We start from the raw sequence: 16,175 nt of genomic DNA, 5'->3' as shown, positions 1-16,175 counted from the left end.
TGAAACTAAAACATAACCCAGACTTTCAGCAAGGGGCCTGGCTGGTTTTTCACCTGGAGAAGCACCAAAAAGCAGGGATTTTTTAATAAAAATCACAAAAGGGCATTTCATACTTTTCCAGATCTCTCCTCTCCTCTGCTTTTGATACTTCTGTTTATGTCTTCAACACTTGTCTTCAGTGTTCACCCTGATTCACAAGTGGGTTAAGAAGTCTTGCACTTGTCTAAAATGGAAAATGGGGTTATTTTTGCTGTGTCTCTGCAGATTCTGTTCTGATACAATGTGGAAAAATATCTTTTCTGCCCTCCACTCTTCAGACTTAGTGCCTTGCTAAAATTCCTCCTATGAAAAGTCTCCATTATTCCCTCCTGCTGACAAATTACTGGCGTCAAGTTTTCTGCCTGATTTGAGCTGGCTGGAGAGAAAGCAGTGAACAACTTGCTAAATGTGCATCAGTAGTTTGGCCTGACCTCTGACTTGTAACAATTAGGATTTTCTTACACATTATAAATCACAGAGCAGCTTTCTGGCTAAAATGGAGCTTTGCATCCCATCTCCTTTCAAATACCACGTCAGAACCCTGCTGAAGGCAGCAGGAGCTTTAGATAAGGATCAAATACATCCAAACTTCTTTCCTTAGCTGGCAGGGATGAAATGGCACCTGGAACTCAAAACCAGCTGTGGCAAGAGTGGGGCTCCCACCCAGCAAATCCCCAGGGCAGGGCAGGAGCAGAGTGGAAGCAGCAGAAGGGAGGCAGGAGGGGTTTGCCTTGGAGGAAACATGCTCAGCACAGCAGTGGATCTCAGAGTGAGGAATAAAAACACCACAGGGGTCAATAGGTTACTTTGATAGCAATGGAGAGTCCCAAATTTCACACCTATCTCGTGTAACAAGCATGGGGGTTTAGTAGGGGATGGGGGATTTGTCACCCAAACTGCATCTGAGCACCAGCACACCATTCCCAGCAAGGCTCCTGCTTTGAGCCCTGCAAACACAGAACTTTTTGGGGTTATTCACACAGTGTGAGTGCCTCTGTGATTGCCATTTCCCACTTAAACACCCCCACATCTCCAGCCCATCCTGCTGGAGCTGACAGCTACTCCCCAGCTCTGAAGGCACATGAGGAGGAGCCCTTTTTTGCACAGAGCACAACCAGAAACCCTCAGAGTGGAAAAGCTCTCTTGCAGGCTTCAAAGAATTCCTGCAGTTCTGTCTTAGGCACAGGAAGAGTCTATAGCTGTGCAGTTAAACTTCAGGTGTGGGGTTTTTTTTTCCTCCTTTTCTCCTGGTGAAGCAGATCTATTTGACACCACACTTATTTTTAGTAAACAGCTGTTAATTCCTCCTTGCAGCACAATCCTCTACCTCGTTCACAAGCACTTTGGGCTTTTCATTGTGGGGCACTCACACAGTATTGTCCAAAATTATTTTATTTTTAATCTAACCATGGATTCTTTGGTCATCAGAATCAAATCTACAACAACATCCACCCAGAACAGTGCAAGCAGCCTCTTGTATTTTCAGTTTGAGGCTGCTTTCCTCTCAGTAGCAGAATTATGCAGGAAAAAAATAGGTCATAATTTGGGATTTCTACTAAGAACTTTCCTCCTAATCTTACATAGATATAGGTCACTTGCTATCAGCATTTGCATAGAAGCTCAGATTTATTAGTGCAGAAATCTTGAAAACATGATTGAAGCAACAGAGCTTGATTAAGAAATGTCTGTATCAGGAGTAATTCAAAGTCCCTTATAAGTGTGTATAAAGTTTACCTAAATGATAGCTGACCAAACAACAAACATTTTTGTTTTGTACACCCCCAATACTTAATTTTAAGAAAGTGTTCCCATCCCATGAAACTGGTGCTTTGTACCTAGCTTACTTAAATATTTTTTTAAAATATAGATCAGTTTTGACAAAAAATCTGAACATTTCACTTAGAAACTTTTTCACTCTGTGTTTTTAACTCCTCTACCAAGCTAGAGCTGCTGCCTAAACTTCACTGGAATTCATGAAGCCTTTTATCCTCCTAGAACTATATCTGGCAGTTTTTCTAGTTGCTAAACTACACTTGCCAAGCTCTAAAACCTTTATTTTAAATGATGTGGCTGGAAACAGCCACTTGGTGTGACATCTCCTTTCACACTGGAATAGCCAGAGTTTATGTGGGGCAAATGTAAGGCTGAGCCATTACCTCCCTCTGCCTGGGGTGTATTTTTGCAGCATGAGGCAGCAATGTGCCATTTCCCCCACTCTATAGATGACCAGTTGATATTTATGACTTGCTCAGTGTCACAGAGGATATTTGAGTTCAAATACTCCATGATGTGTCCAAATATTCCTTTAAGGTGTGGTGATACTCTGTATTTTTAACCAGCCTTCAAAAGATTCAAATCCTTTTGCCAGGAGGTTCAAAGTGGCCGTTTCAAGAGAAGCTTCATGCTTCAAATAAATATATTGCAATTGTAAGTCACAGGCTGTTCTCTAAAATTCTGGAATATTGGAGTTCCCTACTGGCCTACAGAGCTGGGATGCTGATTTAGGAGTGGTCTGGGCTGCCTTTGAGCTCTGAGCTAGCTGTGCATATAAAATAATCCCAAAATAAGCATACACTATTTTAGAAAAGGTGACATAAATTTCTCTGCATACACACAGGCACAGAAATAGCTCCTGGAGCTGGCTGACCCTGCCTGTAACAAAATACCAGACTCTGCTGACCAGCCAGTGAAAACATAACATCCTTAGCCTCCTGACCCCCCTTTAAAATTAACTTTGAAACATTTTGTTGATCTATAAAAGAATAACAGAGCATCTAACACCTATGAGTTATTGATCTCTCTACTAAAATTAGGCACCTCTAACCCAGTGGTTAATATAACACTCAGATAACTCATTGCCAGGTAATATCAGAGTCTGGGGGGAGCCTCCCTGGTTTGCCTGCAGTGGGTATTAACCACTAATCAATCTACAAAATGACAACAAACAATTATGAAAAAAACAGAATAGAAAAACCTACGGATCCCTCTATGAAAAATAAATATCTAAAGTCTTGTACTCCTGTGAAAACATAGCACTTGCAACCTGTTGACCCAGTCAAGAAAGTGTTTAAAAATTCACATAACTCCTATGTAATGTCCCCTTTCCCCAAGGCTGGAATTCCAGGCTGGAGGAGCTACCTCATAACTTGGGCAAATCAACTTTTCCTCCTGAAATATTACATGACATCTGTCATGCCCTCTGATGACCCACAAGTAATTTAAAGAAATTAAATATCTGTACTTTGCAGTTTCTTCCATTACCAAAATATCCCCTGTCCTCCTCCATCCCCACCATTCTCAGTGGTGAAATTAAGATTACTCACCTGCAAGAACTATTCCCTCTATAAATTGTGTAAAAGTACAAATCCTCTGCGTGCAATTGGGCCCTGAAATTTTGTTGGGGGATGGAAAGAGCAGCCAGTCTTGAATTAACCAAAACTTGGATGTTAAAACCTTTCTGAATTTGCCTTCAGCAGGCAAGGGGTGCAGGGGAGAATATCTGTACAAAGGAGATTCATAGAGGAGCCAAGGTCTTAAGTGGAAAACTATCATTTCAAATCATCAGGAAATTGAATTAGCACATACAGCTGGAGATTAGCTGTCATTTAGGAAGATACAATCAGGGCTTGAAAGGCAAGATATGAGTTGTCTTCCTTCAAATTAACTCAAGAAGTGCAGGAAAAAAAAGAGGTGTTTCCATTAAAATAAGGCACTTTGCTAATAGCAGAGAACTCAGATATGCACCAAGCTCGTCAGACTTCATTTAGTTTTCTTTCTAAAAAGCAAATTGCAGTTTGCCTCAACAAAAATAACGAGCTGCACCTCAGGATCATTAGGTACTTTATCATAAATGGCTTTTTTTTCATCACCAGTTTCACAAATTTGTTGTGACTGGGTGTTAGGTTTCCTTATTACTTCTCCTTTGCACAACCATTCTGAACAGAGGGGCTGGATCAGGTGGGTCTTGTCTCTTTTGGGCTGAACTGCCTTTGAATTCCTGCATCAAGCTTAAAATTTCCCAAAGTGCAGCCTCTGTGTGGCCATGCATCCCCTGTGGATCAGCTGCAGGTTACTGCTCTGTCACACTCACCGTCCCCTCCCTCTCTGCCACGTGCTCAGTGCTGGTTTTATTCCTATTCCAGTGGTTCTACTCCCATATTTCAGCCTCCTGGGAATTACTACAAAGGCCAACTCACCAGGATGCAGCAGCTTGAACTGAGCCATGGGGAGAGCAGGGAAATTTGTGGTTTGAATTAACCCCCTTCCTTTGGTCCCCAAGCCTGTGTCATGCCAGCCAAGTGACACTCATGGGGAGCACATCCTGCAGGGCAGGAGCCATCCCTGTGCCTTCTTCATGGAAAAGATTTAAGTCCTGTGCTGTTAAACACAATAAAATAATGCCAACATCAGGCATGAGACAGGGCTCTTGGAGACTGAGCACACTCCAGGCTTTCAGCTTTACAACCTCCAAATGACAACCTCACTATCCCATTATCCTCCTGAATCCTGGTACCATTTTGCAGCCCAAGGCAAAAGAAGAAATCCCTTAACACCAAGGTTTGCAGATCCTAACATGACAGGGCTCTGAACTTGGTAAGGGTCCCTAGAGCCTGCTACTTTCACACAGCTCATCATTTAATAAAAGCTGCCTACCACTACCCTTTCTTTTGCCTCCAGAAGCAGCTGGAGAAACCAACAGCTTCTGTAACTTTTTCCCCTTTTTTCTTTCTTTTGGATTACAGTCTTTTGGGAGAACAGAGATAACAAATCAGATTTTCTCCAGGATCATGACCCAGAGCTGATCAAAAGAGTGGAGCGGGAAGAAGTGGAGGAAGAGATCAGAGTGCAGGTGTGCTTACAATAGCAAGGGGACACTCATCATGTGCATTACCTGGGTAAATTCTCATCCAGCTGTAAGAACTGGCCCTGGCACAGACCTCCCCTCCTTCCAGAGTCCCTGCTACCTGTTCTTTGCTTTCACACTTGTTCAGCGGAACAATTGTCTGGGGTGAGGTGGCAGAACAGAAAACCGAGGAAGATTCCACTGTGTTTGTCTCGAGCAGGTCGATGAAGTGATGCAAGAGAAACTGCTGGAAGTCAAACAGGCTGTGGATGGAGAGATAGGTCCTCTTGGTAAAAAAACTGGGAAAGGTGACAAGGTAAGAGCAGCAAGTTGGGAGAGCTGAGGGGCAGTCAGTTCCCTGCCCAGGTACAGTGGTGGTCAGTGCAAACCTCAGGTACAAATATCAGAATGTCCCCCCGAAACATTTACTGAATCTCAAGACAGGAGCATCTGAAAATCTCTTCACCTGTGGCTATTTTCAGGGCCTTCTCCATTAGCTTTTGTTCTTTAACTTGTATAAATATTGCTTAGAACAAGTTCAGCTATTCCAGAGATAAATTAATACAAGATATTTCAGATTTTCACCCTCCTGAAATCCTTGGATGCAGTCAAACAGCGAAATGGAAGCAATCCCTCTCTTTAGGGTGACCATTCAGATTAATAGTTTTCCAACAAAAACAGGGATCTGGAGGCCAGTGAGTTTTCCAGCTGCTGGCTGTTTTTACTCCTAAATAAGGACTGTTATTATGTTTCAAGACTGTACACCAAAAAAATTCCCTCTGAATGTTTTGATGAAACCTTTCATTTGTCTGTAACACCACATAGATCACACACAGCCAGGTATTCATTATGTTACTACATCCTATTGAAGGGTTTGGGAATTTGCAATTAAGCCAAGTTTATTTAGGCATAAAAAATAGGTTAAATCCTCCAAAACACAACACATGTCATGTTCACATCTAGTTTTACAGCATTATCATACGAAGAAGTCCACAGCTTGTGGTTCTCTAAAATTCCTTTCCAAAGCATTTAAATTAGAGATCATGTCAGTGCAAAATAACTCAAAGCTTACACCCCACCACTCAATCAGCAGATCCACTTAAAACCCTCAGGGCAAATAGCCAACCCTAATCTCATGCTGTATTTCATTTCTGTAATACCTTTTAGCATGCAAATACTTGCTTTTGCTCTACTTCTACTCAAATTATCTTTAAAAATGCTATTTCACCTGACAAACGTCCAGGGAAATTCTAATAAGAAAAGTCTGGGGCAGCTCTGAAAGCTGATCCCAATTGGATTCCTAAATCTGTTTCAAAAATAGGGGGGGCTTAAGATATACAGACAAAATATTGCAACAATCTCCCCCAAGTTTTCATGGGCAGACACATTTAGATCAGCTGGTCAGTGCCCTACTGCAAAATGTCACGCTGGAATTACAGAGCTTTATGTTAGGGGCTGGGTTGGGTTGGTTTTTTTCCTTCAATGTAGTGTTGGAATAGCTTAGGGTGGAGGGAGATTATTTAACTTTTGTTTTCCCAAGTTGTGCCAGTAGCCTGAGAGAATGAGGCAGGAAAAGAAGTACTAATTAGATAATACAAATTTCTTAAAGATTTCATCTAAAAAAACCCCACTCGAGCCAAAACAGTTCTATTTGAGGAATGGGGAATGAAAGGGAAGATGCAATGTTAGCCAAAACACATCTTCCCTGGGCAAAGCCATTTAAAATGTCCATTCAGCATTGGCAAAGGCTTTTTCCAATTAGTATTTGCATAAATACCTCAGTGATAAACCAGATCAGTGCATACCTGTGCAAGCAGACTGCAGATCTGCTTTAGGATAACCTGGTCTAGATAATAAGAATAACATGAGCTGGAAAGTTTTGGAAATAGCTCATTAATTTATTATTCAGGAAAAAAAAAAATCTAGTTTTTCAAGCCACATCCAAGGTCCCCCTCAGCTATGCAGCACGAAATAACAGGTGGTTGTTTCAGGTTCTCATTGTAGCCAGGAGCGTGTCTGGAGTACAATGTGAAACATCCCCCTGCCAAAAAAAAATTGGGGATATTCTGCATTCTCCAGAGAATTCAACATTCTTCAGAGGAATCAGACATTTTCCTGCACTCTGGCAGTGGGCAAGAGGCAATAAAAGGGTAATTTCTTTAGGAGAACTTTCACAGATGGAATTTTGTGTCTAGGGACCATCATCCCAAATTCCTGATGGAATTTGGTCATTCTCTCTGTTTTAGGGAGGGATTTCTTCTGCTCTGTCAGGAATAGTCCTTACCAGAGGTGGCTCTTCTGTGCCTTTCCAAGCCTTGAGTAGTTCACAACTGAGAAAATTTCTGTCAAATCCATTCTAAATACAAAAGTCTGCCTGACCCACAGGAACCAGTCTGAGTTTTAAAGTCCCTTTTGTGGGGAATACAGCAAGGACATTTTGGAACTGGACTCTAAAGGGAAATTTCTCCCCTCCAGTCAGTGTTCCAGACATCTCAGGTCTTAGATTTAAGAAAAAAATTATATAACAGCTCCAGGCCTATCCAGAGCCACTCCTTTATTTCCCTAAGTACTTTATCACTGATTCCCAAACCTTCAAATACCATTTACTTCTAAAAGCTCACACTTAACCCTACCAAGATCTGCTCTTAGAGCTTCTGGAGATAAGAACCCCATTTGCCAGCTTTGTGAGAGAACAAACTTGGGTGAAAAAATTGTTCTTCTCATGACAAGTGGGTCTCCAGAGCAGTAGACTGATCTGGAAATAGTAAAAATTAATTAGATTGCACCTTAGACTCACAAAACCACACTGCTGTCACTGGAGTCATAGATCCTGTGCCTCTTTCCAAGCTGGAAGCTTCTCACACCCACAGACTGTCCCACCTTTATGACCCAGCACTGACAGGAGGTAGAGCAGAGTGTCCTGTTTAGGAGACACACTTTGCTGGACTCTGATTCTTCCTGGTCCATTGACTGTCACTAGAAAGGGGATGAAGATACAACAGAAACAGAGGAATGTGGGTCAGCTCTGCTGTAAACTGCATTTTCCTTCACTTTGTGCAGTGGCAGCTCATCCCCTGCCCTGCCAGGCATCACCAAGCTGGGACTGGGAGCACTGGGAAAGGACAGGCTGAGGAAAGGCTGGGAGGGAGATGTCCTCTGAGTGAGGAACATGGCAGTCACTGACCTGGAAGTTACATTTAAGAGCTTATCAGAGCCTTTCTCTCAAGCCCATTGTGCTGCTTTTCCTGCTCTGTTCCCCCAAGGATTTATTTCTGATCCCCACTGCAGGTAAAGCAATGCACTGGAAATGAACACACCCACACATACACAAAGGCATGGCCAGAATACAGGGGGGAGAAAATATAGAGACAGAAAGCCCAGGAAATGGGGACATGAGAACCTAAGTGTGGAAAACTTTCTTCAACACAGCTTTGGAGATCCCTTTTTAGTGAAACTGAGCTGCAGCAAAGCAAACCATAAATGGCTGTGACAGAAATATTGACAAGAGCAAAGCCAAAGAGAAGGGGGCCAGAAGAGAAGCTGGGTGAGAACTGAGGAAAGGCTGGGTTTGAGGGCTGTGATTCCCAAGCCCTGCTGGATTTCCTGTGAGTGCAGCACGCAGAGCTCTCAGCCAGCTGTGGGATCTGCAACCTCTTTGGATGCTGTGCCTAAATCCAGCAGGGATTGCAGATCAGAGTCCCTCATTCAGCAAATTCATTAATCAGTGGAAACATCTTTGTCTAAGCATTTTTCAGTGCAAGTGTCAGAAGCTGCTTGTTTCAGCACTGCCAGAAAATACTTCTCAACCCAGGCCCAGTGCAAATCTGCACTCGCTCCCAATCTTAAGCATTTCACAGGATCCAAGGAATCCACTAAAAATCTGCAGCAACTGCTGCTGGTTTCCCTTAAACCACAGGAGCACTTTCCTCTTTTTCCTTTTCCACAAGGGAACCTACAAGAAACACGGAGAGGGACTCGATACAACAGCATGTATGGACAGGAGGGAATGGCTTCAAACTGAGAGTAGGTTTGGATGGGATATTAGGAAAAAATTCCTCCCTGTGAGGATGCTGAGGCCCTGACAGGGTGCCCACAGAAGCTGTGGCAGTCCCTGGATCCCTGGCAGTGCCCAAGGCCAGGTTGGACACTGGGGCTTGGAGCAGCCTGGGGCAGTGGAAGGTGTCCCTGCCATGGCAGGGTTGGAACTGGATACTCGTCCAAACCAGCCATTCCATGATTCCATGACCCATGGTGGCCATAGCTGCAGCCAGGACCTGGGAGATCACAGCCAAAGGGTGACACAGATCCTCCAGTTTCAACAATTTCCCTCAGAGAGATGTTTGGACACCCTCTCTTTGCTGGTGCCATTCCACCAGCAGACAGTGCTCTGGAATTTGGTCTGAAATCCTGTTCTTGTCTGCTCCAAACCCTGAGCTACCCAAAGCATTCTGCTGAGCCCCCAGAGCATGAGAAGCCACACCAGTGGGCACAGGAGACAGCCCTGTGTCCCTGCCAGCTGCCACCTGAGCAGCTCACTCTGTGGGAATTATCAAAGCAGAAAATCACCAAAGGATGGCTACACAGAAGCTCAAGTGACATTCCAGAGAGAGAAGCAAGGAGATTTCCATTCTAAATGAATGTGTTCACATTCATTAAACATTATCATTTTCTAAATAAAAGCCGTTCCCAGTAAGGCATTTTGGAGGCAAGCCATTGTCTACAATTCATATTTGCCCTTATCGCATCTCAGCCTGTGCCAAATTCCCCACAAATGCTGTTGTTAATTAGGAAAACACATTTTTCCTCTGCACTGTTCATTTTTGTTTTGCTCTGGAGTTACTTTATTGGTGAAGCTGCCTTGAGGACAATACCAGTTGGCCAATAAATTCAACATATGCTTAGTGTCTTTACATAGGTTGAAACGAGCTTTTCTTCCCAGTCAGACCCGAATATATGTAATTCCTGGCTTGTTGGAAGAGAGGTTAAAAAGACAAAACAGGAGGAACAGCAAAAATAAACCAGTGACAGCCTCGATATTTCCACAGTCGTTAAAACAGCATGGCATGTGCTTTCTTCTTCTCATTCCTTTTCTTCCAAACAAAATCGCCCCTGGCACATTTGGATGAATATTTGCTGCCAAACTTATTTATGTGAAGAAACCCAAGGTAGAGTTCCCCAAATACAGAGTTGTTTGCTTTATCCTGACCCAAAACATAAAAACATCTCATTTTCCCAGTTAGCTGATCCATACAGTGCTGGGTTTAGGCTGCATTTTCATCTGGATTATCTTTGTGGCATCATAAACAGTAACAGGTGATTGAACCACAGGTTACTTACATTGTGTCTATCCTTGAAAACCGAAAATTGATGTATTCCTGAAGGCTGCTGATCCATTCTGTGAAAAAGCCCAGCATTTTCCAGATAATTGGATAGGATTTTTTTAACTCAACAACGCAGCCTCCAGAGCTCTGCAGAAGTATTCACTATTATAAAAGAAGCAAAGTAAATGACTGTATTCCCAGGAAAGTGAACATAAACGTTTGGAAAGAATAAGCTGTCTTGTTCAACTAAGCATTTAAGCACGTGCTTAAATTTAAGCTGTTGGAGAAATCCCCTGGTGCACCAAGGTTTCTGTGTAAACAGTTCCACTGGAGCAATCCTGAAGTGCTTTGCAGAACTGGAGCTCAGGCACCAGTGGTGGGCACTAACCTGGATTAATGATGCCCTCTCCACACTACTAATTATCCCTAACCATATTTATGGCTCCTGAGCTGTAATTAATGGAGGGGCTTGACAAGCCTGAGTCACATCTTCCTTATTTATGTTTGCCATGAGTTGAGGGGTTTTTTTGTAATGTGTAAAGAAATGAGGCACACGAGTCAAAATCTTTCTATGGTGAAATTGTGGTGAAAATATGAAAAGAGCAGGTTATGTTTTTCTGACCTCTTCCAGCTTCTTCCCATTAGGAAAGAGAGAAGGATGACCAGTGGTTAGCAGAGCAGCCAGAGTCTCAGGAGCTTTTGCCCTCAGGGAACCTGCTTATGTATTTTACTTCAATATATATATATATATATTTTTTTTTTTTTAAGGCAGTCTCTGAACAGCTACTTGGACCCCACACCCTTTTCCTTCCTGCTTCCTTCTTGAGCAAGGGCCATATCCCCCCTCACCCAAAGAACTGAGTTCCAGAAAAATAATGGAATAAGAATCATGTAATTGGAAAAGGTCTCTGAGAGATCATCGGGTCCAACCCTTAACCTGCACTAAACCATGTCCCCAAGTGCCACATCCACACAGCTTTTAAATCCCTCCAGGGTTGGAGATTCCACCACTGCCCTGGGCATCTGTGCCAGTAAATAATTGTCTAATATCCAACCAAAAGGAGGAGAGAAGCTTCTTGGAGCAAAATGTCCCTGGAATGCTTTTCTGTGAGGCAGTGGGACTGCTGTTTAAGGATGTGATTTTTCCCTTTGGGCTACATTCAAAAAAACTGAAACATTGGCAGTTCTGCCCCTCACTTTGCTTCAGTACATTCAAAATATTTAGCTGTGCTGAAGTCAGTAATTCCTGCTTGCTTGTGTGGTCCTTAGGGAAAGAAGAAGACAGGAGGGAAGAAAAAGATAGCTGAGCTGGAGAGAGATCTGACTCCTGACAGGTAAGGAGAACCACTCTGCATTAGGTCTCCAATATCAACCTTGGTTTTCCTCATCTTCACCAACAAACACACATTAAGATCCCCATTTTGCTAGCACACACCACCAGGACCAGTCCCATCACCTCCAGGCAGGTCAGTTCCAGTTTGCAGAGCTGAGCACATGTGGCATTTCAGCAGGATATTGGCCCTCTGTGCCTCTTTCCCCCTCTCTGCAGGTGCAGAAGCACCTGGCTGGTTTGTTGACTGTCAGATTTTCCATCCCAGCTGGAGCCTGATAAGGGAGGCTGCAGACAGCCCCTGCACTCCATAAATCCCCCTTCATGGCTGGGCTGTAGTGTACAAGTCATAAATCAGTCATGGATCAATGAGAGTCCTGGCAGACCTGGCCATTTCTTGTGGACCCTTGCTCTTTGAAGTACCCTTATTTTATTTGGAGGATCTGAGAGGATTTCTTCTTCTGCCCTGCCATTTTCAATGAGAGTGATGTGTTCCCTGATAATCCAGCCATTTTCCAGCTGTGCACACAACAGAGACATGACCACAGGGACCAGCTGATCCAGGAACAGGGCTGGAGAGCAGCACAATGACAATCACAATCAGTGAAATTCACCCCACAAACCCATTTGTGCCAGAACAGCAAGACCTGGGCTCGATCATTTGGGTGCTGGCACCACACAATCAGACAATGATCTCTTTACCTGCTTTAAAATATATTTTAAAAAACAAACCTCCAAGCAAATATTTAAAATCCATGTCTCATGGATTATAACAGAGCAGGCCCTCTCCTACAGAACAGTGCCAAAATCTACTAAGGATGCATATATTCCCTGCTTTTAAAACTGCTCTTGCACATACCTGCTTCTTTATATATAAACTTACCATGCAGCCAGCTGAAAACATGAGCTTTTTAGTAGCTGGCTTTTTATCTAGCATTTTGGCTCCATGCTTTGCTCTTCCCTGCTGAGCATTTCAGAAATAACCCAGAGAGGGGATGAATAAGATTTAAGATCTCCATTTTGGCCCAGTGAAGGGAGCACAGGGGGCTTCAGTCAACAAAGGCTGGTCACATCACACTCTCTTGGAGGAGGCTCAGGACATGCATCATTTAACTGGCACAGTAAAAATAATAAACCAGGAAAAGTAGAAGTCCTGCTCCCACCAGAGCTGCCAGGTTAGTCCCATTCCACCTTCTGCCTGTTTTATGATGCATTCCCAACATAAAACCACTGAGGATGAAAGCAAGAGTCAGAGCAGCAAAATCAACCTTGTTGAAGGTGCATTAAATTTTGGATTTGCTTATTGCTACTCCTACATTAATTGTGCCACTAAGACTGCATAAACATAAAACTCCTCAGCTGAAATGGAAAAAAGGCTGCAGACCTCAAATTATACCTGTAGGTTTATTAGCCAGCTGAGAGGCACTATTAAATATATTTATTGCAGCCAGACCAGGACATCCCAATTAAGATAGGTGAGAAAGACAGAATAATTGAGGAGAAAGAATGTGAAAAGTGTGCAAAAACACTGAGAGATCTTAAAAGATTAAAATCAATACTGTTTATGCTGTCAATACACTAAGAATTTCTGACAGGTTTATTCAGTTTACATCATCCTGGAAGCAGTATTACTCTATAAAACTAAGTGCCAAAAGTGCTATTGAAATTAATAGTTAGAATTTCAAAAGAGAGTGTAGAAAAGATCCACATCATTAGAAAGCCACACACAAATTTAAGTGTTTTAACTCCTTCATTATTGGGATCTACTTCCAGCCCTGAATGGGGGTGGGGATAAATTTCCACTGGGGAAGTTTTGCCCATTTCATGGAATCCCAGAATGGTTTGGGTTGGAAGGGACCCTAAAAGCCCATCCAGTTCCACCCCCTGCCATGGGCAGGGACACCTTCCACTAGCCCAGGTTGCTCCAAGCCCTGTCCAGTCTGGCTTTGGACACTTCCAGGGATCCAGGGGCAACACTTGCACTGAATGTTTTTGCCCCAGTCCCCCTCTGGCCAGCCTGACCACAACACTGCAGGTGGTGGATCTGAGTGAGGCATTCCTGGTGTGTTCCCAGAGAGATGAGGCTGTCTGTTGCCAACACAAGAAATTCCAAGAAGAATTAATGAATTAGTACTAATTGGAGAGCTGAGTGAATAGGTACAGTAGTGTTAGGATTGCCATTATTGTGTAATTTAAAAATAATTTCCCAGTAATTGATATTAATGAATGAGTCCATTACACAAGTCATAACTGATCTGGCATCACCTGGAAATGGGTAAATGGAGTCAGCAGGAGAGAGGCACCCAGTGTGTGAGGGAGGGAAAGAGATTCCTCACCACAGCACAGAGAAGTGTGCTCATTGATTTCACACTGATGGCACTAATCACTGCCACCTCCGAGCCACAAAGTGCATTTGTAAAGCTGGGCAAACACAAGTAACTCTCAGGCTGGCTCAGTTCTGAGAGGACTGAGCTTTTCCTGACTGTTTCTGAGTGATGTCTCTTCTGCAGGACCATTGATTCCCTGTTCCAGGAACTTGCAGAAGAAGGATTGCTCATCCCAGTCAAGAATGTGAATCTCTCTGACTACATTGGTAAAGTACCCCTTGTACAGCAAACGTGGTGTTTGATCAAACCTCCAGCCATTCCACCTTCACTGACCCCTGTTTCCAGTCAAGGCTGACTTCAAGAGTCACTGCACTTTGAATATCTAAAGCCAGGTATGCAAATCCAGTCTGTGTCTGTAGGCTGCTCAGGACCTTTCACTTCTCCTCCTGAACCCAGGAGCTGTTTGCAGAGCTGGTGTTTAACTCCAGCCTTGAATGTGTGCGGATGTCCCAACCATTCTGAGGTGGAGCCAGAACATCCTTTAAGGAGCCCTTGCCAGGCAGTGGCAAGACAGTGCAAGTCTAACAGGGCAGGGGTCATAATCCATGCAGAATATTTCCCAGAGAACAGCAAAAATTGTACCTCCAGCTTTTGTTCATTGAGCAGAGAAGACTCAGCCCCTTCCCTGCACCTCCCTGACTGCCCACAAACTTTGAGCAGTGCTTTGAGGCATATCTGACCCTTCATTTGAGTAAGATGTGTCTCTGCCTAGTTCTGCATTTCAAACTCTTCTTGTCTGGTTTCTGTTACCTGCAACTGCAGCCAGACCTGCTTATCTATGCTGTACAGAAAAAAAAGGGTAAAAAAAAAACCCAAACCCCACATTTTCAGACTTTAGAGAGGTCAAACACCATGTCCACAAACATTTGGTGACACACAATGAAATCATCTTAAGAGAAACAAAAAAAAAAAAAAAAACCAAACAACAAGATTCAGGTAGCTTCAAAGGCCATGGTTTGAATTTGCAGCTATCCAGAAGCAGCTGTGCTACAGGCTGATAGTACAAGGCTAGGACAGAGAAGACAAGTTCTCTTCTATCACCCCCAAATGCCATGTTTGTATCAACTCTTGGAAGCACCAGTTCAGCCTCCAGAGCCTCTTCCCATTCCTCTGAAAGTTAACAAGTGTCCCATCCATTTCATGCTCATTAAACACCATGAAGTAAACGAATATTTTCATTCTTCCTTTGTTCTCCCAACCTATCAAGGTCACTTTTGTCCAACAAGCATTCCCCACCATGAAAGCTTTTAAAACAGCCCATCTCCAACAATTTTTTGAAATCCAGAAAAACTCTCTTGAAGGGTCCAAGGACACAATCAAAGCCTGCAGAGAAAGAAGTCTTCATCTGCTCAGCCTTCCAGGGCTGTAGCCTGAGGAAGGTCACTTCCAGTTCCTGGGGAAAGGACAAAGAGTGGAACTGTGCTACACAGCCAGTAAAGGCACTGAAATGTCCCCCCTCTATGACAAACTGACATCACTGAACTAATTTTCTTGGTGACCTTATCTAAATTAGTCAGAGAATATCCACTGTGATTTATGTGCAGTTGCAATTAAACCCTTTGATGCCTTCTAATTAAATCTGTGAAGATTAATTCCTATCCCGTTCTTTTGATTTCTCCTTAAATAAAAGATAAAACCTGAAATTAATTTTATTCTTCAGAGTGGAGGGGGCACTTGCACCAGGGCTTGTCTGCCTTTTTGCCCCCAAATTATACCTCCACTTTTCCTCCTAACCACTGCTAATTTCCCTCTGCTCCAGAGGCCTCTTGCCCTCTGCCTTTTTATCTCCAGTAAAACATAATATATTGTTGTTTTTCAATAATAATCACCATAATGACATATGATTTATGCTAAAAATAATCACTGACTGCATCACAACTGGTTTTCCTGCTTGTGGCCCATCCTCCTGTATCTTTGTTCTCCAGCATTTCTTGGATATGGACTTTGACAGGGCAAGCAATGTGATTATAGCTCTGTAACCAGAGCCAAGGCAAGATTAAATTGTTTCAGTTCACATCAGGGATTTTTCATTTTCTTGGGTTGTTTTTTGAAGAAAAGGGGGGGAAAAAAGAGGTGAACTGCAAAGCAGAGAGCCCCACTAAATGAGGTGACACACTTACACGTCTAACACAGCAAGGAGCTGAGATGGGACCCAGCCAGGGAAAAGCTTGTTAAAATAGCTTTTCCCCTTTTTGAAATCCTTCTGAGAGCACATGGTTCACTGGGATTCTAGCCCTGCAAAATCCCAAATCCAG

At 43.2% G+C, this 16,175-nt stretch overlaps 1 protein-coding gene across 1 annotated transcript in view; it reads left to right on the top strand.

Annotated features, from left to right (window-relative positions):
* Positions 1 to 16,175, top strand: part of IQCA1 (IQ motif containing with AAA domain 1) — a 97,630-nt gene that overhangs the window by 60,319 nt on the left and 21,136 nt on the right. Inside the window, exons 10-13 of the mRNA XM_033064885.1 lie at positions 4,782 to 4,888; positions 5,103 to 5,198; positions 11,473 to 11,537; positions 14,044 to 14,126. Of these exons, the coding sequence (XP_032920776.1) occupies positions 4,782 to 4,888; positions 5,103 to 5,198; positions 11,473 to 11,537; positions 14,044 to 14,126 (351 nt within the window). The remainder of the gene's footprint in view (positions 1 to 4,781; positions 4,889 to 5,102; positions 5,199 to 11,472; positions 11,538 to 14,043; positions 14,127 to 16,175) is intronic.

Source organism: Catharus ustulatus, chromosome 7 (assembly GCF_009819885.2).
Source record: "Catharus ustulatus isolate bCatUst1 chromosome 7, bCatUst1.pri.v2, whole genome shotgun sequence".
Taxonomy (NCBI): Eukaryota; Metazoa; Chordata; class Aves; order Passeriformes; family Turdidae; genus Catharus; species Catharus ustulatus.
Note: the sequence above shows the minus strand (reverse complement) of the source record. Positions and strands in the feature narration are given on the sequence as shown.